General features: G+C 35.6%; 1 protein-coding gene across 11 annotated transcripts in view; it reads left to right on the forward strand.

Annotated features, from left to right (window-relative positions):
* MAP3K20 (mitogen-activated protein kinase kinase kinase 20) overlaps positions 1 to 21,363 on the forward strand; it is a 192,844-nt gene that overhangs the window by 89,805 nt on the left and 81,676 nt on the right. For all 11 annotated transcript variants that reach the window (XM_055379183.1, XM_055379179.2, XM_031008624.3 and 8 more), the window contains 2 exons: positions 3,761 to 3,848; positions 16,796 to 16,897. In XM_055379183.1, coding sequence (XP_055235158.1) covers positions 3,761 to 3,848; positions 16,796 to 16,897 — 190 coding nt within the window. The remainder of the gene's footprint in view (positions 1 to 3,760; positions 3,849 to 16,795; positions 16,898 to 21,363) is intronic.

Consider the following 21,363-nt stretch of genomic DNA (forward strand, 5'->3'; position numbering starts at 1 on the left):
CCTCCTGAGTAGCTGGGACCACAGGCATGTGCCACCACACCTGGCTAATTTTTTATTTTTAGTAGAGACAAGGTCTCACTATGTTGCCCAAGCTGATCTCAAACTCCTGAGTTCAAGTGCTTCTCTTCTCCTGCCTCAGCCTCCCAAAATGCTAGGATTACAGGCATGAGTCCCCGTACCTGGCCAGTGGCATTTATTGTAGTCACAGTGTTGTGCACCCATCACCACTGTCTGTTTACAAAAATTTTCATCACCCCAAACAGAAACGCTGTACCCATTAAGCAATAACTCCTCATTTTCTCCTCCCATCAGCCCCTGGTTACAACCTCTAATCTGCTTTCTTTATTGCTGAATGTGTCTGTTCAAGATAGTTCATATAAGTAGAATCATACAGTATCTGCCCTTTTGTGCCTGGCATATTTTACTTAGCGTAATATTTTCAAGGCCCATTCATGATGCAGTGCATATCCAAACTTAATTCCTATTTACAGCAGAAATAATGTTTCATTGTTTTTATATATAGCCTCACATTTTATCTGTCAGTTGATAAACACTTTGGTTGTTTTTACCTTTTGTTTATTGTGAATAATGCTGCTTTGGACATTGGGTCCAAGTATCTGTTTGACTCCCTAGAATAGCATTTTGCACACTGAGAAATGTATAGATCTTTTATATAGAAAATTTTAGTCTTCCAGATTTCACATGTTGACTGAAATTATTTCTGTGTAACTTAAATATACGTAAACATAAAACTAAGAATTAACTCCTTATAACTCTCATATACAGGTAAATTCAAAACCAATTTTTCAATTAAAAATAAAATCAATACAGTTTAAATTAACGATTGTTATCCAATTATATTTACTGAAAATAAATGGCTTATGTTGGTTTTAATAGTGTAAAAAGATATACTTTTGTATGATGGACCATTATTTTAGCTTTCATCATTATCATGTTTTCCTTTTAACAGTGAACACATTTTTAAACCACTAATCCATTATTTTGATGCGCAGCTCATTTGCTAGATTATCCCAGAATATAAATCTGGAAAACAAAGGAAAAACAGCAATTCAGTGAGAAATTATTTACTACACATTTATTGCAACAGTTTTTTTTTTAATGAGCTCTTGCAAGCAGGTGCCTATAAAGGCAAAATCCAGAGAGTATATCTGCTTGCTGTCAGAGGGTGATTGCAACAACACAGGTTTTAATAATTTGGTTAACCTCACACTTGTTTTTATTGGAGCTTATTTGAATTGCTGACATTATGATGTCATTTGACCTTCATTTATTACAAACATATCACTTACTTATTCAGTCGGCCTCTGTTTACTGTTGGCCCATTTCCATGAAATCAGTACAGCACTCTAAAATAACATGTTGTTTTTATTATGTTAAATCAGATTCTTAGTTTATTATATAAGAACCTAAAATCTTATTTCATGAAAATGTCATTTACTTGGAAATAATACTGCAAATTTTTTTGCAAAAAATATGAGCACAACAAGGGGATAGAGGATAATGATTGTTATTTTGACATTAGCATTTGCCAGCCTAACAGCTGTTAGACATGCTTACCAGCACCTGAAATGATCAATCCTATCTCCTCAAGATATCACTTGGCAATATCTTAAATATAAACATGGAAACTAGCTGGCACACTGAAAATCCCATCATGCTGCATTGTAAAGTGGTCATCCAAGGATTCAGAATATACTTGTATTTATTCTTTATTGATACAAAAATCTTTAATGATCACAAAATTCAGGTGCCCCAAAGAATATTCCGAAGGATAACACTGCCTCAGTTTGACAAATACTGGTTCAAACATTAACTCTATTGCTTTACTCACATTGAACTTTAATGCTTTATTCACAAACAATTGGTCCTACCACTTAAAATGGGGGCTTTGTGATTTCCAAACTGCACATACATTCTATTTTTACAAAAAACTTTATTTATTATTTCTAATAATAATAATTAATAAACTTTATTTATTATTTCTAATAATAATAAACTTTATTATTTCTAATAATAATAAATAAACTTTATTATTTCTAATAATAAATAAACTTTATTATTTATTATTATAGTAAGAAGTAGAGTTGCCATGTGGATGAATAGTTGTGTTGCACAAATAATACATCTTCTTCCTACTTGAGAAACTAAACTATGAGAAGAAGGTTGCTTGATGAACACAGACCCCTCTATACACACGAGGCACTCAATAAGTATTAAGGAATTGTTTGATTAAGCAGCGATAGCCCCCTTTGACACATGTATTACTATAAGAAAACACTGTCAAATCAAGCTTGATAAGCGTCTCATGCAATCAGTGATATTCTTTATCTCAATTTCATATTGACCCTATGCCGACCCTCAAACTTGTTTTCCACCTAGTTACACCACCTTCAAAACCAGTTTCACAGCTGTTTTTAATGAAATCCCAACTGTTATCCTATGAAAAAAACTGATAGCAAATAACACTAATTCATAGTGTACACATTCCCAAAGGGGAGTCCCTTTCTGACCAAAGTGTCTCCATTTTCTTTAACTGCTGACATTCTTCTTGATGATCCTCTTTCTGGGGTGGGGACTTATAAATCTCCTGTCTACTTACTGCCAGTAATATGCCTTTCATTGAAAAATACTGAATATTTTCTATATTTAACTTACGTGATTTTATACCTCATTATATTTATAATTCTTGATTAGCCATATTTTATTTCCATAAAAGTCATAAAATATTGATGAATATATGATTTATTTAGAGATCATCTTTCTATTGACATTAGCAGATATATATTATAGTATCTGGTTTTTTGTTTTAAAAATTAAGTTTAATAAATACAACTTATTTTTACCATTACCATGTCACTCTTCAGTACCACTTTCTAGTATTTGACACGTTTCAAAATGTATAAATACGGCCTCCTGTCAAATCACCACTGAAGGTCAAGAATCTACCTTTATATGTTTATAGTACCTTGCATACAGAAGGAGAACAATAATATATTTTGCATAAATGATTAGATAAATAAGTGGGTATTACCTGAATACCCACTTATTATTGACTCATCTAACCAACAGAAGTTCAGTCTGGCTGTAGCCTCTCAGAACAGACATTTTGCAAAATACATATATTGGACTATTAGGAAGAGGACCTTCACTGTAAATAAATGGGGTATCTCTTCAGTCATTCTCCTCCATTATCAGTCAGGTGGGCTTGCTAGCAAGCGCCTCTTTTATCGCTTCTTCAACCCCATTTTCTTTTTAAATTTTCAGAAAGCTTCAGTAGAAATGTTTCAAGTTTCAAGAAAGACAACTTTAGCAGAATCACATACTTGTTGGGCACATATATACCTTTGTAAATGTACATAAAAGAAAACTAAGGCCGGGCATGGTAGCTCACACCTGTAATCCCAGCACTTTCGGAGGCCAAGGTGGGAGGATTGCTTGAGCCCAAGAGTTCGAGATCAGCCTGGACAACATAGACCCCATCTCTTAAAAAAAAAAAAAAATTAATTAGCTGAGTGTAGTGGTGTGTGCCTGTAGTCCCAGCTACTTGGGAGGCTGAGGCAGGAGAATTACTTGAGCCCAGGAGGCCAAGGCTGCAGTGAGCCAAGATCACACCACTGTACTCTAGCCTGGACAACACCCCAAGACCCTAACTCAAAAAAAAAATGAGTAGGAAGCCTGTTTTATTTGACTATTATAAATGTGAAATGTTGTGCAACTTTGCATTTTATTTTTTGTACAGGCAGAAATACTCAGTGTCCTCAGTCACAGAAACATCATCCAGTTTTATGGAGTAATTCTTGAACCTCCCAACTATGGCATTGTCACAGGTAAGAATTCAGTGTTTGACTTCTTTCTTTTTCCAATTACCTAGGTTTAGATTCCTTAATATGCTAAAATGCTTAGTATTAGGCTCAGTCATGAATTGTGTGTTACTGTCAGATGTCACTTTTGTTGCTATAAAGCATTAATAAAACTGATTATATCAATATAATTAAGAATAGTGTTTCCACTTCTACCCATGTTTAATTGTGCTAATTATATCTGCGTAAATGCTATTTAAATGCACTCGCAGCTGCAATACCAATATTTCAAGGTGCCATTTAACTAAAATTTCATTTAATTAGCTGAAATGAAACATGTTTTTTGTAACTCTGTGGCCTTTTATAAATTAAGATTTCTTGAGCTATTCGTGTTGTAATTCTTTGCAAGGCATTTTAATCCAATTAGAGCATTCTTTCTTCAAGGTCTCTGACATAAGAACAATATTTTTCAGGTTTGGTCAACTAAGTTGGTAATGACCTTGATCTAAATTATCACATAATTTGGAGCAGCAGTTTATAACTGACAGAAATACCCTTTCTAAAAAGCAGCACATAGAAAGTTTTGCCACATGAAAATACAGAAAGACACATATCTTTAATACTTTATGCTCATATTTGTATAATCCACTGAATAGCTTGTAGGTCTATAATCGGTTTTACAACAAATAACTTTGATCTTTATCTTGGCAATTCTTTGATTAAGACAAAGTCAAACAAGAAAGCCTTTAAGTATTAGCCACATCTTCTCGGTAGAGGTGAGAACCTGGATTGTCTTTATAGAAAATAACAACAAAACACCCTCAATAAAAAGGATTGTATTAAGTACTTTCTATAAATTATCTCATCTAATACTTAGAGTAATCCTATGAGATCGATAAAATAATTCCTATTTTACTAGTAAGAAACTACATCTCTAACTTAAGCAACTTTCCCATGGTCACCTAGCTAGTGGTAGAACCAAAGCAGTATAAATTTCTCAGGCTGATTCTCCACAGAAGCTCCTCTTCTATGCAAGCTAGGTTCTGGAAGGCTGTGAGCTGACTGGTTCTTAAACTCAGAGAGACATGGTTGCTGTTATACCATCTTCTGGCGGCAGGTAGTTTAACATGCTTTTACTCTTAGTAGCATTTTAACCTAAGTTCTTAAGTGGAGGGACTTTTATCCCCAATTCACTGTCTTTAGATTTGTGACTGAAATGGGGCATGTAGCAATTTTTATCTTGAGTCTATATTTCTTAAAAATGTGAATACCCAAGAATGGGTTATATTGTTGGTTGAGGGGGAGGTAACCATACCTCACATTTTAAGTCAGATTTCTGACTTAAAGTTAAACCTTTCTCTGACCCATATACCATGTGGCTCCTTTTTTCCGTGTCCATTGTATCTACTTCTTTTTACTAGTTATATTTACTTTTTAAATCTGAATCCAGTGTTCTGATCCTCGTTTGTGGCTGATGTTATTCCTCCCTAAGAAAATGTGATACTCCCAAGAGACTAGAAACTCTGTTTCTTATTATATACTCTTGATGTTTAATGCTTTTTGAAAATATTTTTGGCCAACTAATGAGCTATTCATGAAGTTTTCTAGTTTCTTGAGGTGAGGGTGAAGGATAGAAAGGGGAACTTGAGTGGTGATATGAAATTCTTTCTCCAAGAGTTTACTCTCAGTAGGAAGATATGAAACATTCTTAGCCAGCATATTTCCCCTAGGTCATCTCATCTGAAAGAGGGAGAAAGAATCCAGGAAGTTTTCTTTCATTCAGTATTTGTATCAGACTAGTCAATCGTTTATTTCATTCATCCCTTTAGCATTCTCTACTCATACTTGCACCTACCCAAATTCTTCAGTTAAATTGATTAGTTTTTTATGGATCTATATCTCTTTCCCTGTAGAGCCAGTAAGTAAGCAACTGGCTTTACATTGTTTAGTTAACATTAAACCTAAAGAATTAAAACAACACAAGTTTCAGATTATGAGGTAGTAGTAGATTGTATATTTATAGCTCTCTTATTGACCTATGAGATTATTAAAGAGACCTGTTAGGTGAGTTTTAATGTTTTGAATGTATTGATTTGATATGATTATCTTTGTTCCTAGAGATGTTAGTTTTAATTAACTAAGTGCTTGTTTATGTGAGCCTTTCAAGCTACCTTGTACAGCTATGCTCTGTGCATGGGTAGTAGAAAATATGACAACTGAGTCCAGTTTGGGAGTGAAGAAATCACATGGATTAGTGATGACGACACTTACTCTGCCACTGGAAATGAGCACAAATAAGTCTTAGTATGAGGCAGTTAAGAGAGAAACAAAGATAGGCGGGAAAGCTGACCTTGATCACCCAGCCCCAGCCAGATACCCCTCTGTGAACCTTATCATATTTATCAAATAGTGGAGGCTCTGAAGGAGGAAGCTTGGATGGCTTGAATCCATTCAATTTGAGGTAGTTTTTTTTTTTTTAATAGAAAAGGTTGTTGCAGCAGGCAGCTGTTGTCATTCGTGCTGAGAACTTGAAAGAATGATTTATTAGAGTGGTGGAATGGAATGAGCAATGGAATGGGAATTGTGAGATGTGAGATCTTGTCTTGATTCTGCCAGAGCTTCATAGATGGGTCACTGATGATCTCTCTCTGTCTCAGTTTTCTCATGTGAATGAAGGGACTAGAATACATGATCTCTGGGTGAGTGTGTATGTGTGTGTATACTTGTGCATGTGTGTTTGCTGAAACTTTTTTATCATAGACATATAAAACCTGTTTATCAGGGGAGCCAGGGAAGAGACTAAGAGGCAGCTGCCAATTTATTTCCCTTGGAAGGGAAATGAACATCTTTCTCCCAGATCTACAAAGAAATGGAGTGACAAGAAACTCAGAGTCCAAAGCCAAAAGAAAAGATACAATAATGGATCATCTTTTCTTTTCTTTCTTTTTTTTTTTTTTTGAGACGGAGTCTTGCTGTGTCGCCAGGCTGAGTGCAGTGGTGCAACCTGTGCTCACTGCAACCTCCACCTCCTGGGTTCAAGCAGTTCTCTTGCCTCAGCCTCCTGAATAGCTGGGACTACAGGCATGCGCCACCATGCCCAGCTAATTTTTGTATTTTTAGTAGAGATGGGGTTTCACCATGTTGGGCAGGATAGTCTCTTGACCTCATGATACGCCTGCCTCAGCCTCCCAAAGGGCTGGGATTACAGGTGTGAGCCACTGCGCCCAGCCTGGATCATCTTTTCTTTGATCTTTGGAAACCTCTTCATTCTGTACTACTCCCATTCTTTTATTTCTTTGTGTGTGTGTGTGTGTGTGTGTGTGTGTGTGTGTGTGTGTGTGTGTGTAAAACATAAATACGTGAGGGCAGGCGGAGCTGCTGGGAGATGAAGGAAGGAGTTGCTGGATACCAGACCATGTAGCTCTTTTGTAGCAAGCCAGATTGGAGAGGAACCCACACCCAAAGTATCTGGTAATCTAAGAGTAAAGAAAGGGTGGCAGACTGGGTCCCAGGGTTCCGGTGAGAAGTGATTTAGGATCCCAGATGCCTGGAAATTGCTTTGTTCTCAGGGGCTGATCTCTTAAGTTACCTGTTCTGCTTTAGCCTCTATTACTCCTCTAAGAGAGGAGACTAGTTCTGCATGATTTCTCAGCAGGCCCAAATTCTCATTAAACCCAGCCAAGGAAAACATACTAATTTTTAAGTGCCCAATCTCATTTCCCTTAACTTGATCTTGATTTATTTTAAGCACAGATACATCTAATTTGCATGTTTTGATATTGTGCTAGTCTTTTTTTATTAGTCAATTAGAGACAAGTGTCACATTTTGTTATAACACATTTCAGACATTTGCGTAAATTTATTCTATTAGTTATAATTTAAATGAAGCTTGGTCTTGGTGACATTTTATTACAAAGAGATTTCGTGGTAATGGTATTTGTTTCAACAATTCAACAATACTGATATTATGTTTACATTTTTCAAAGCCAGCTGTTATCACCGTAAAACTCAAAGGGAAGAATCATCTTATAAATGAAAAGGAAATTTTTGCTTAATGTGGTTCTTAATGACTTCAAAAAAATGAAACAAATACTTTATACTAAAATCCAGTAAACTACTTTCTACGGAGAAGTGGTTTGAAAAGCATGTAACTATCTGTATATATAGTGAGTCCACAATTTCCAATGGGAAAACCAAAAGGATGAAAGAATCAAATGCTTATTTAAAATAGTTAATATGTTAGTTTAGCTATCCATGTACCTAAAGATGACATTTTATATGAAATAAAGGTAATAATATTGCCTTTCTTGCAACTTCAAAGTCATGAAACTATTTTATTTAATCATGTATCTTTTTTATTATACTTTAAATTCTGGGATACATGTGCAGAACGTGCAGGTTTGTTACATAGGTATACATGTGCCATGGTGGTTTGTTGCACCCATCAACCTGTCATCTACATTAGGTATTTTTCCTAATGCTATCCCTCCCCTAGCATTAAATAAACGCCCCCGACAGGCCCTGGTGTGTGATGTTCCCCTCCCTGTGTCCATGTGTTCTCATTGTTCAACTCGCACTTATGAGTGAGAACATGTGGTGTTTGGTTTTCTGTTCCTATGTTAGTTTGCTGAGAATGATGGTTTCAGTTTCATCCATGTCCCTGCAAAGGACATGAACTCATCCTTTTTTAAGGCTGCATAGTATTCCATGTTGTATATGTGCCACATTTTCTTTATCCAGTCTATCACTGATAGGCATTTGGGTTGGTTCCAAGTCATTGTTATTGTGAATAGTGCCACAATAAACATACATGTGCGTGTGTCTTTATAGTAGAATGATTTATAATCCTTTGGGTATATACCCAGTAATGGGATTGCTGGGTCAAATGGTATTCCATGTCTTCATCATGATTAGAATGACTTTTTAAAGTTAACATGGTTTTCGGAGTACAATGTCTTCACTGTAGTGTAAGATGTTTGAAATATCATGCTTTGGGGAAATCTCTGTATTATACTATCTCTGGATATTTATCTCAAGCTACAAGTACCCAATGGCATAACATTAGGATTGTTGAATATTTTAGTCCCATATGCTATATTTGTAGTCATAACTGACAGCTTTTCAAAGTGATCTTTAGAAGACTTGTTTTCAGTGACATCCCGCAGTTGGAATTGAGAGTTCATAGTTCCAGGAATAATTGCTCTGTGTTAAATTTTGTTGCCCCTCCCTACTTCCCTCCCTCTCTTTTGTCTTATTCATATAGGTGACCTTTATAAGCTTTGAAAAACTAGCTTTGATTGAGGTCATCTCAGACTTATATATTTTTCCCCAAACAGTATTTTGTTGTTCAAATAAAGTAATGGAGACAGCATCTTAAAATATGAGGGATTTTAGAAGTATCTGAATATAAGTTGACTCATTCTTTTCTTAGGTATAATTTTACAGGACTGCAGTTGCCATCTTTATAATATCCACATGACTGTTCCAAGTGTAAACATATTTATCTTAAGAACTGTGTCATGCCTAAGAGCCATTCGTAGGGTGCCGCTTGTCTGTAAACTGACCTACTTGCCCTTATGAATAATGAGGGCTGACTAAACTTGATTGAAACGCGAGGAACTTTGTGTTTGTAAAAGTTAGCAGTGTTTCTTATTTCAAGGGTTTTATGGCATTCTCTTGCTTATTCTATTAAACCTTTTATTCTTTAAACCTTACAGTGGGCCATATGTATGAAGTTTATAAAGTATTAATGATCTTCTTAACCAAAACAAGAAAAAAATTCCAAAGGGTTCCCAGTTCTGTACTGTTTTATCATCTCAAAAGTTTCAATAAGATGTTCTGCTGCCATTGTTGTTTTTACTGTTCACTATATTAGGACTTTCTCTGATGTGCTTTGGAGGTTGATCGATGAATTTCTTAGGCGTTTTGCTGGAATTAATTTATGGGTGTCCGACTAGATGGTGAAGAGTAGACTGAGAGAATCTTCAAGTGACCATGTCATTGTTTTCTTGCTGTCTTGTCTTGGTGATTAAGATACAATTCTTTTTAAAACCAAATGGCACTGGTTATCATGTTTCCCAAATCAGAAATCTATTTTAGTTAATATTTTAAAGAAATACGAAGCCACAGCAAAAACCAGTATTATTTTTACTACAGAATGTTAATGGATGTAAAGAGGTTAGTGAGATATAGTGTTTAATTAATGATGTTTATTTTCACTATGTTTAATGAATAATCTTTAAAGAAAAATAATGTTTATTGGTTAAAGGTAAGAAATGATAGTTAAGACACCAATTTAATTTCAGCATCTTTGACTATATTATGCATTGTACAATGGATTTCACTTTTCATGAAATACCTCAGTTTTCCTACTTTTATTTTTGTTTTTTATTACCATTCAACTTATGGTTTTTCTACCTTTAAAATAAAGATAATGATGAATAAAAATAAAAACATAACATTGTATAAAGCAATACGTTTTTGTTCACTTTTGTTAACTTTAAAATGTATGTAGATATATTAATATATCACAACAATAGCATAAAGGATAAGGGAAGGAATGGAGTTATATTGGAGAAAATCTTCTATATTTTATTGTAACTAGATTAGTATTAAACTGAGGTAGATTGTGCTAAATTAAGATACATTTTATGATCCCTTGAACTACTGCTAAGAAAGTCATTCAGTAAATATAATAAAAAATCAATCAAGGATTTAAATGATAGATTAAAATTTTTTATTGCAAAAGAGGACAATAAAGGAGGAACAGGAGACTGAGAAGGACAGGGGACATGAAGAAAACATGACAAATGTAAACCCAGCTGTATCAATAATCACATTATATGTAGATGTTCTAAACACTTCAATCAAAAGGCAGAGATTGTCAAATCAGATTAAAAAATAACAAGATCCAATTATGTACTCTCTACAAGAGACATATCGTAGATTCAAAGATACAAATAGGTTAAAAGTAAGAAGATAGAAAAAGATATGCCATGCAGACAGTAAGCACCAGAGAGCTGGAGTAACTATATTAAATTTCAGACAAAATACAGCAAAGATAAGAAATATTACTTGAGATAAATAGAACCATTTCAAAATAATAAAAGGATCAAGACATCAGAAAGACATAGCAATTGGAAATGTATACACACCTAAAACAGGTCTCAAAGTATGTGAAGCAAAACTAACTGAATTAAAAGGAGAAATAGGCAATTCACCAGTAACTGATTTCAGTATTCCACTCTCAATAATTGATAGAACAGCTAGACAGAAAATAAAATGGGATATAGAAGATTTGAAGAACACTCTCAGCCAACTCTACCTAACTCACATGTAAAGAATACATATTTTTTCAAGTACATGTGGAACATTCTCCAGAATACATCATAATGGAGGCCATAAAATAAATCTCAGTTCATCTAAGAGGACTGATACCATACAATGTGTTTTCTAATCACAATGCAATTAAAATTGAAATTAACAACAAAAGGAAATCTGGAAAATTCCCAAATTTTGGAAATTAGGCAACAGACAGCTAAATACCTACTGGGTCAAAGAAGAAATCAAAATAGATTTTTTTTTTTTTTTTTTTTTTTTTTGAGATGAAGTCTCATTCTATCACCCAGGCTGGAGTGTAGTGGCGCCATCTCGGCTCACTGCAACCTCCACCTCCCAGGTTCAAGCGATTCTCCTGCCTCGGCCTCCCGAGTAGCCACCATGCCCGGCTAATTTTTTGTATTTTTAGTAGAGATGGGGTTTCACCATATTGGCCAGGCTGGTTTGGAACTCCTGACCTCAGGTGATCCACCTGCCTCAGCCTCCCAAAGTGTTGGGATTACAGGCGTGAGCCACTACACCCGTCCAGAAATCAAAGTAGATTTTAAAATATTTTGGAGTGAAAGAAAATGAAAATGTAACATATCAAAATTATAGAATATTAAAATTATAGAATGCAGATAAGGCAGTATTTAGAAGGAAATGTATAGCTTTCAACACCTATATCAAAAAGAAGAAAAGTCTGAAGTGGATAACCTGAGCTTCAACCTGAAGAAACCACAGAAAGAAGGACCAATTAAAACCAAAGTGAGTCAATGAAAGGAAATAATAAAGATTAGAACAGAGCTCAATAAAACAGAAAACAGAAAAGCAATAGCAAAAATCAGTTTATTAGATTTGTTAATCTTTCCAAAGACAAAAGGATTTATTAATCTAAAGACTAGACTAAAAGTTTAGTCTTTGAAAAGATTAATAAATTTGACAAGTCTTTAACTAGATTGATCAAGAAAAAAGAGAAGATAAAGATTAGCAAAATCAGGAATGAAAGAAAGAGCAGTGCTATGGCTCCTGCAGAAGTTTATAAGGATTATAAAGAAATGTTATGACAGTCTTTATGCCAATAAATTAGATAATTTAGATGCAGTGAACAATTTTCTTAAAAGATACAAATTATCAAAACAGAAGATCTGAATAGACCTATAATTTAAAAATTAAATTAGGCTGGGTGCAGTGGCTCCAGCCTGTAATCTTAGCACTTGTGGAGGCCAAGGCAGGCAGATCACTTGAGGCCAGGAGTTCAAGACCAGCCTGGCCATCATAGCGGAACCCCATCTCTACTAAAAATACAAAAATTAGCCAGGCGTGGTGGCACACCCCTATAGTCCCAGCTACTCAGGAGGCTGAGGCATGAGAATTGCTTGAACCCAGGAGGCGGAGGTTGCTGTGAGCTGAGAACATGCAACTGCACTCCAGCCTGGGCAACAGAGCAAGACTGTTTCAAAAAATAATAATAATTGAATTAGTAATTTTAAATATTTCCATAAAGAAAAGCCCAGACCAAGATGATTTCACTGGTGAATTCTATAAAATGTTTATAGAAGAGATAACATCAGTTCTTCCCATACTCTTTCAGAAAATAGATGCCAATATTCTATATGAACAAGCAGTATTATCCTGATACCAAAGTCATACAGAGACATAAGAAAGCGACAGACCAATATTCTTCACGAATATAGATGTAAAAATTCTTAATCATATTAGCATACTGAATCCAGCCACCCATAAAGAAGATTATAAATTCCAATTAGAATTTATCCCAGAAGTGGAAGGTTGGCTTAACATCTGAAATCAGTCAATGTAAGGTACCATAATAAACAATAAAATCATAGAAGATAAAAACCCTATATGATCATTTCAAGATTCAGAAAAAGCATTTGACAGACAACAGTCACTGATAATAAGAAATATTGGCCGGGCATGGTGGCTCACACCTGTAATCCCAGCACTTTGGGAGGCCGAGGCGGGCGGATCACAAGGTCAGGAGATTGAGACCATCCTGGCTGACATAGTGAAACCACGTCTCTACTAAAAACACAAAAAATTAGCTGGGCATGATGGCAGGTGCCTATAGTCCCAGCTTCTCAGGAGCCTGAGGCAGGAGAATGGTGTGAACCTGGAGGCGGAGCTTGCAGTGAGTCGAGTTTGCACCACTGCACTCCAGCCTGGGTGACAGAGTGAGACTCCATCTCAAAAAAAAAAAAAAAAAGGTTTAAAAAAAGAAATCTCAACAGACTAGGAATAAAAGGGAATTTTTCCAACCTGATAAAGAGCATCTACAAAAACCCACAGCTAATATCTTATTCCACGGTGAAAAGCTGAATGTTTTCTCCCCAAGACTGGGAACAAGGCAAAGAAGTTCTACTCTGACATCTATTCAACATTGTACTGAAGGTTTTAGCCAGTGTGATCAGGCGAGAAAAAGAAGTAATAGGCATCCAGATTGGAAAGGAAGAAATAAAACTGTCTTATCTGACAACCTATAGGTAGAAAATCCTAAGGAATGCACACACACACACACACAAAAGCTACTAAAACTAACAAACATGTTTAGAAGGGTCACAGGATGCAAGATCAGCATTTAAAAATCTATTGTATTTCTATATACTGAGAGTGAACAACCTAAAAATTAAATTAAGAAACAATTCCATTTACAGTAGCATCAAAAAGAATAAAATAGTTGAGTATAAATTTAACAAAATAAGTATAAGACTTGTACAATGGAAAGTACAAAAATTGCTGAGAAAATTAAAGATCTAAACAAATAGACATTTACATATTTATGGTTTAGAAGATTCAGTGTTGTCAAGAGGGCAGTTCTCCCCAAAATGATCTATAAATTCCACACAATTCCTATCCAAATCCCAGCAGACTTTTTTTTAGAAATTAACAAGCCAATCCTAAAATTTACGTGGTAATGCAAAAGACCTAGACATAGCCAAACCAATTTTGAGAAAGAACTAACTTTGAGGACTTAGACTGCCTCATTTCAAAACTTATAAATCTGTAGTAATCAACATAATACAATATTGGCACAATATCTACAGGGATATAGACCAAAGGAACACAATTAAAATTCTAGGGAAAAAGCCTCACATTGATTGGCAATGGATTTTCAACAAAGATGCCAAGACAGTCTTTGATTGCTGAGACAATTAGAAATTGATATGCCGGGGCCAGGTGTGGTGGCTCACGCCTGTAATTCCAGCACTGTAGAAGGCTGAGGTGAGAGGATCGCTTGAGCCCAGGAGTTCAAGACCAGCCTGAGCAACATGACAAAATCCCATCTGTACAAAAAATACAAACAAAAATTAGCCAGCGTGGTGATGTGCACCTGTAGTCCCAGCTACTAGAGAGGCTGAGGTGGGAGGATTGCTTGAGCCCAGGAGGTTGAGGCTGCAGGGAGCCAAGAGTGTGCCACTGCACTCAAGCCTGGGCAACAGAGTGAGACCTTGTCTCAAAAATAAATCCATATTCCAAAAAAAAAAAAAAAAATTAGAGCCACACCTCAGACCATACATAAAAATGAAATGAACTCAAAATGGATCATAAGCCTAAGTATAAGGGTTAAACTATAAACTCTCAGAAGAAAAATAGGAGAAAATCTTCATGCTTTGGGGTTAAGCAAAGAGTTCTTAGAAATGATACCAAAAGCACAGCCATAAAAGAAAAATTGAGAAATTGGAATTTATAAAAATTAACAATTTCTGCTCTTTGAAAGATGATCTTAAGAGAATGAAAAGACAAATGACAAACTGGGAAAAAATATTTGCAAATCATATATATGACAAAGGACTTGTATCTAGAACTAAAAAAAATTATTAGAATTCAATAAAACAACCCAGTGTAAAAATGGACAAAAGATTTGAATAGATATTTTGCTTAAGAATATATAAAAGGGGCTAATAGGCACATAAAAAGATGCCCAACTTCGTTAGTCACCAGGGAAATGCAAATTAAAAGCACTGTGAGATACCACTAGTGTTATACCCACTACAATGGCCATAATCAAAAAAACAGACAATACTGCTAGGCACAGTCACATGCACCTGTAATCCCAGCTACTTGTGAGGCAGAGGATGGCAGGGAAGGACTGTTTGACAACAGGAGTTTGAAGTTTGAGACTAGCCGAGGCACCATAGCAAGACCCCTTTCTCAGAAAAAAAAAAAAAAAAGACAATATCAAATGTTGGTGAGGATGTGGAGAAACTGAAACCCTCATACATTGCTGGCAGGAATATAAAATGGTACAGCCTCTTTGGAAAACAGATTGATAGTTTCTTTAAAAGTTAGACATAAACTTACCATATGGACCTACAATATCAGTCCCTGAAATCTACCCAAGAAAAATTAACATATTGACACATAGACATGTACACAAATGTTCATAGGATCATTATTCGTAATAGTCAAAAACTGGGAACAATCCAAATATCTATCAACTGGAGACTGAATAAACCAAATGTAGTATATCCATACAACAGAATAGTATTCAGCAATAAAACAGAATGAAGTCTTCTTATACGCTTACCACTTGAGTGAACTTTGAAAACATTATGCGGCCAGGTGCAGTGGCTCACGCCTGTAATCCCAGCACTTTGGGAGGCTGAGACAGGTGGGATTGCTTGAGCTCAGGAGTTTGAGATTACCCTAAGCAACATAGCAAGACCTCATCTCTACCGAAAAAAAAAAAAAAAAAAATCAACCTCAGCATGGTGGTATGTGCCTGTAGTCCCAGCTACTTGGGAGGCTGAGGTGGGAGGATTGCTTGAGCCTGGGAGGTGGAGGCCACAGTGAGCCGAGATCAAGGCTGCAGTAAGCTGTGATCACTCCAACCTGGGCAACAGAACGAGACCCTGACTCCAGAAAGAAACAAAGAAATAAAGACATTATGCTAAGGGAATGATGTCAGACACAAGGAACAATTTGTATGATTCTGTTTATATGAACTATCCAGAAAAGGCACACTGGTAGAGAGAAAAAGCAGATTGTAGGGCTGGTGTGAGAGTGATGATTAACTGCAAACTGGCACAAGAGAACTATTTGTAGTGATGGAAAGGTTCTAAGACTGGATTGTGGTGGTGGTTGCCCAACTTTATGAACTTACTAAAAATCATCCAATAATATACTTATTGCAGGTGAGTTTATGGTATGTAATTTATACTTCATTTTTAAAGGATTTTTCTCACTTTTTTGACCTTTTGTGCTTAAATTTTGAGAGCTCTTCTAAGTCCTTAGTGACAACGATTGATTTGTTTACACTGTCATATAAGCTGTCTGATTTATGCATTTAATATCTATCTCATAAGAATAACAACTTTTAAAGAAATACCTATTTATATACATACCTTTGTTTCAAATTTATTCTTCCAACACCTCTTTGTGTTTCTCAGTTCCAGCTAAATGGCTTTTGATTCTCAACTGAAGTTTACTATTCATCGTATGTTACTGTCTTTTGTTTGACAGATATTTTTCAGGATGACATTAACTTTTAGAAACCACACCATGGAACAATTTTTTATATATTTTTGCTGTCTTTTGTTAAATTCTTTAATGTATTTTCTCAATGAAAATATAAAGTCTTATTTCTGAAATGTACCTTGATTTTAATTATATGCTTATCTTTCCTTTTAAAATAGAATATGCTTCTCTGGGATCACTCTATGATTACATTAACAGTAACAGAAGTGAGGAGATGGATATGGATCACATTATGACCTGGGCCACTGATGTAGCCAAAGGTAATAATATTTGGTATATTCTTATAGAATTGGTGGGGTGCATTTTCCCCTCCTGAAATGGGGACTTAACATCAGAAAATGTTTTATTCTGTCTTTAGATGTTCTTTTTCCAGACCAAAAGTAGTAAGAATTCCACAGCTGATGGTACAGATAATATTTTAGGTCATTGCCTTTCCACTCCTGAATTCCTTTTCTCTTCCTCTTTTCTCTACTTTATTTCTATCCACAAAATCTAGTTGTAGCTTCAGGGCAGACATGTTTGTCATGTTTTGTGATATTATAATTGACTAGCTTGCTTGACACATTAAATGGAAAAATCATAGTTCTGTTGTTCTGAAAGTCTCTACTTAGACTCAGTATCCAGAAAACATGATTTATTGTAGGATTAGTTCTACTCATTTTGTATACATAATATGCTAAAAATAGAAACCACTTGCAAAAAAAATTTTTATTTGTCCTGCCATGTAAAAGCAATTCAGATTTTATTTTACATTTAATGTAAACTTACTTAGGCATTGCTGTTAGAATTAAATATTTTTAATACACCAAACCCCTAAACAAGGTGCCCAGTCTTTTTTCTCATACATTCTTGCATAGATGAATGCTTTCTAAAGAAATTCAAACTTCATTTATTTTTATCTTTTTTTTTTCCATTTTCCTAACTGAACATTTCTGGGCTTTATTTATAACTGTCAGAGTTGCTTTGGAAACAACTTCATCTAAATAATGAACACCGATAGTTATATTTGTATTCTAGCAACCCCTACAAAGTGTGTCTGAATTTTCCTGGGGCAATTAACGCCTCTACATTTTACTACTCCATTCTCTACAAGCATCTCTTTACAAAGCAAATATAATGTGATTTAGCACTCAGTAAGGGGAGCAACTCATACGTTGATTTCACTGTGTGACTTCCAAAAGTAGCAGTCTTTCCTTTGGGGAATTGTCTATTTTAAGTTTCATCAACACCTACCAAATTCTTCAAATAGGGAAAGTGAAAAAAAAATTTTTTTGAGTTTCATGCTAGATGCTGCTGCTGAATGATGCCTCATTACATTATAAAAATAATAAGCTCTGTGTTTAGGGTGGTGTACCTGAGACTTTATGTTAATTTGCTTAATTGTGTATTGATGCATCGGGCATCTCAAATCATGCTTAAACTTTCATATTCTTAAAGATATTTTCATGTAATATAATAGTGACTTCTCTGCATGTCAGTAGAACACAAGGACCGGCTCTCTGTAAGCAAGGTGATGTGCCTTTATTGGAGGCTGCCTGAGCATTGTGGAAATACCCTTAAATAATGTAAATGCATATATAGGTAGTACTTAACTTACAGCACATCACCTTACACATGTTTGCATTTAGGGTGCTCAGCCAGTTACACTGGCATGTTATTACTTTATTGGCACTTAGAATAGATAGACAGCAAACAAAACAGCTAACATCAGTCACTCTGCTTCCTGCTGTGCTCTACTTAAGCATCCCTGATTCCCAGCCCGGGAAACTCTTCTCCCTGCACCCCCTTAACCACATGCCACATCATCCCGACTGAGGGGTAAGTCTCTTGGCTCCACATCAGCTGAGTCATTCTTGGTGTTTTCTCAAGAGTTCTAGTGCTCTGCATCAGAAGGGCAAGGAAGAGAAGGAATCAAATTAGGTAGCAAACTGGGCCTGGTGCAGTGCCTCATGCCTATAATCCCAGCACTTTGGGAGACCGAGGTGGGTGGATCACTTGAGGCCAGGAATTTGAGATCAGCCTGGCCAACAAGGCGAAACCCTGTCTCTACTAAAAATACAAAAAATTAGCTGGGCATGGTGGTGCACTACTCGCCTATAGTCCCAGCTCCTTGGGAGGCTGAGGCAAGAGAATCGCTCAAACCCCAGAGGTTTGCAGTGAGCCAACATCAAGCCACTGCACTCCAGCCAGAGTGAGACTCAGTCTAGAAAAAAAAAAAAAAATTAGGTAGCAAACTGGTACCAGAGTTAAAAATAAGGAAGGAGAGGCCAGGCACGGTGGCTCACGCCTATAATCCTAGCACTTTGGGAAGCCGAGGAAGGCGGATCACCTGAGGTCAGGAGTTCAAAACCAGCCTGACCAACATGGAGAAACCCTGTTTCTACTAAAAATACAAATTTAGCCGGGCGTGGTGGCGCATGCCTGTAATCCCAGCTACTCAGGAGGCTAAGGCAGGAGAATCACTTGAACCTGGGAGGTGGAGGTTGCGGTGAGCCAAGATTGGGCCATTGCACTCCAGCCTGGGCAACCGAGTGAGACTCTGTCTCAAAAAAATACAAATAAAAAAAGGGAAGGAGAGAATGGGATTGGACCCACTGATGGTATCCAAAACTGCAGATTAATAAAATCCCTTTTGCCTGTCTGGCTAATGTGTTTGACCTCAGGTGAGAAGAGTGAGGCAGAGAAGAGGCTTGTATGTTTATGGACGCAAGTAATACTTAACATTTAAAAATCCTTTAAGAAGGCCCATAAAAAAAAAAAAATCAAGCCTTTAGGAATGACTTCAGCTTTCTCTGATAAGCTGGGTGTAGAACTTAAGAATTTAAGAGATTAAGTAGGAAGGCTTGATTTTTGTTGATTCTGTTTCAAATTCAGCTATGTACCTTTCAGTTTAACCTATGATTGAATCCACTGGAGCAATGATATGTTGAGAAATCAGAAAATGAATATTTTAAGCAAAGGTTGATTCATGCATTTTAAAATAGGCATTGCTCAGCATCATTGCTGTTGAGACAATATCTTCTCGCAAAAAAGATTCTCTTCTTTCTAGATGTGAGGATAATGGAGGGTGGACCAGCAAGTATATCTGAAATTGCTGCAAGCTAATCAGCAATGCTTAAAAGGAACAATTAAAGCAGATAAACTCCAATCCAGTTTCAAAATGGTCACCACTCATTCCAGTTCTCCCCAAAAGTCTCCTCAGTTACACCTGCCAATTCTTTTTTTAAGGAAACCCTGAATGTACACCTGATGCAAGTGTTTTTCAGCCTTCTTAATTGTTTGCAATAAATATAAGGCAGAATTATAGATGGATCTACAAAAACATTAAATAGAATTTTATGTGTGTGTGATGACTATTGTTTATATGAAATATTATTTAAATGTATACTATGCATCGTACACTAATACTTTATGGTACTTTTTTCTTATAATCTTCCATGAGGAAGGAAAGTGCCTATATTTAAAGCTTTTGTATTTGAGTCTTGTTTTTTGAAATCCTTACTTGTCAGCAAGTGTAGAAACTATCTCTACCAGTAATAGTAATTATACAGATTCTACCTGAAAAATTATTAAGGAATTTGATTCTAAAGCAAGAGAAAGGTAACTATGAAATCCAGTCATATAGATTATTAAATGCTACCCAAGTTGTAACTATTGAATTTTTGCAGTTTGAGGGATGTAGAACTTATCAGAAGAGAAATTTCCTTTATCCCAGTTACATCTTATTTAAGATCACATAATTACTAATACTTGTGTTAACTTGACTCTTCAGTGATATCATTCAGTGATATCATTAAAAGGCAAGAGTTTAAATTTTCTTTGTCCTTTCATGATTCTTCAATATATAATAATTAAAATAGAAGAATAAAGATTTAAAAATTAACCTCTCTATATGCTTTAAAAAGCCAAAGCCTCTTATTAAATTATTTTCAATGCATTGTTCATTTTAAAAAGAAGCCTATTTGATTTGGAGGTGAGGGGGAGGCTATTTCTGCCATTAGTTAGAAAAAAACAACTTGAGAAATAAAGAGGATATATTTTAGTAGAAAATCATCCTTTTTTTATTCTAAAGGGGTAGACAATACGTAAATACAGAAAGAGTCAAAAACTACTAAGGTGGTAACCATAAAATGTGTCTTTAAAGTATAATTTTTTATTCAAAATAATAAAGCTCTATAAATACGATGGAAAGAATTTTGGAGTATGTTGAAATACAGATTATCTCAAAGATTTATCCTTGTAAAAGGAATGAAATACTTTGTAACTACTGTATACTTTTTTATCTGAAGATCATAAAATTATTTACCAACCGTAACTAATCAGTCCTCCCAGTTCTCCCCACCACTACCCCACATCCACTCCCAGGTCTTGTTGGAATGGGTACTGAGAAAAAGCCAAGCTGCAGCCAGGTAACCATAGACATCCAGAACTTTGGTAACTGGACATCAGAATCTGCAGTTGGGTACCTGCAGACAACCAGATGAAAACCACAAATTTTACTCAGAACTTTGGCAGATTTAGAAGGTAGTTGGTAGCGGAATACCTTAGTCGTGGAGCCCTCCTTTCAGTGGTTACTGTGCTATTTTCATGCAGACTGCAGAAAATTAAGGTGTCCTTATTAGGTATTGTAAGAAGCTAGATTTACCCACAGTCAAATTCCAACCTCTAAGAGATTAAAGCTTATAAATTTGACTTCACATATACATGTTACTAATGTAGACATACT

Source organism: Gorilla gorilla, chromosome 11 (genome assembly GCF_029281585.2).
Source record: "Gorilla gorilla gorilla isolate KB3781 chromosome 11, NHGRI_mGorGor1-v2.1_pri, whole genome shotgun sequence".
NCBI lineage: Eukaryota > Metazoa > Chordata > Mammalia > Primates > Hominidae > Gorilla > Gorilla gorilla.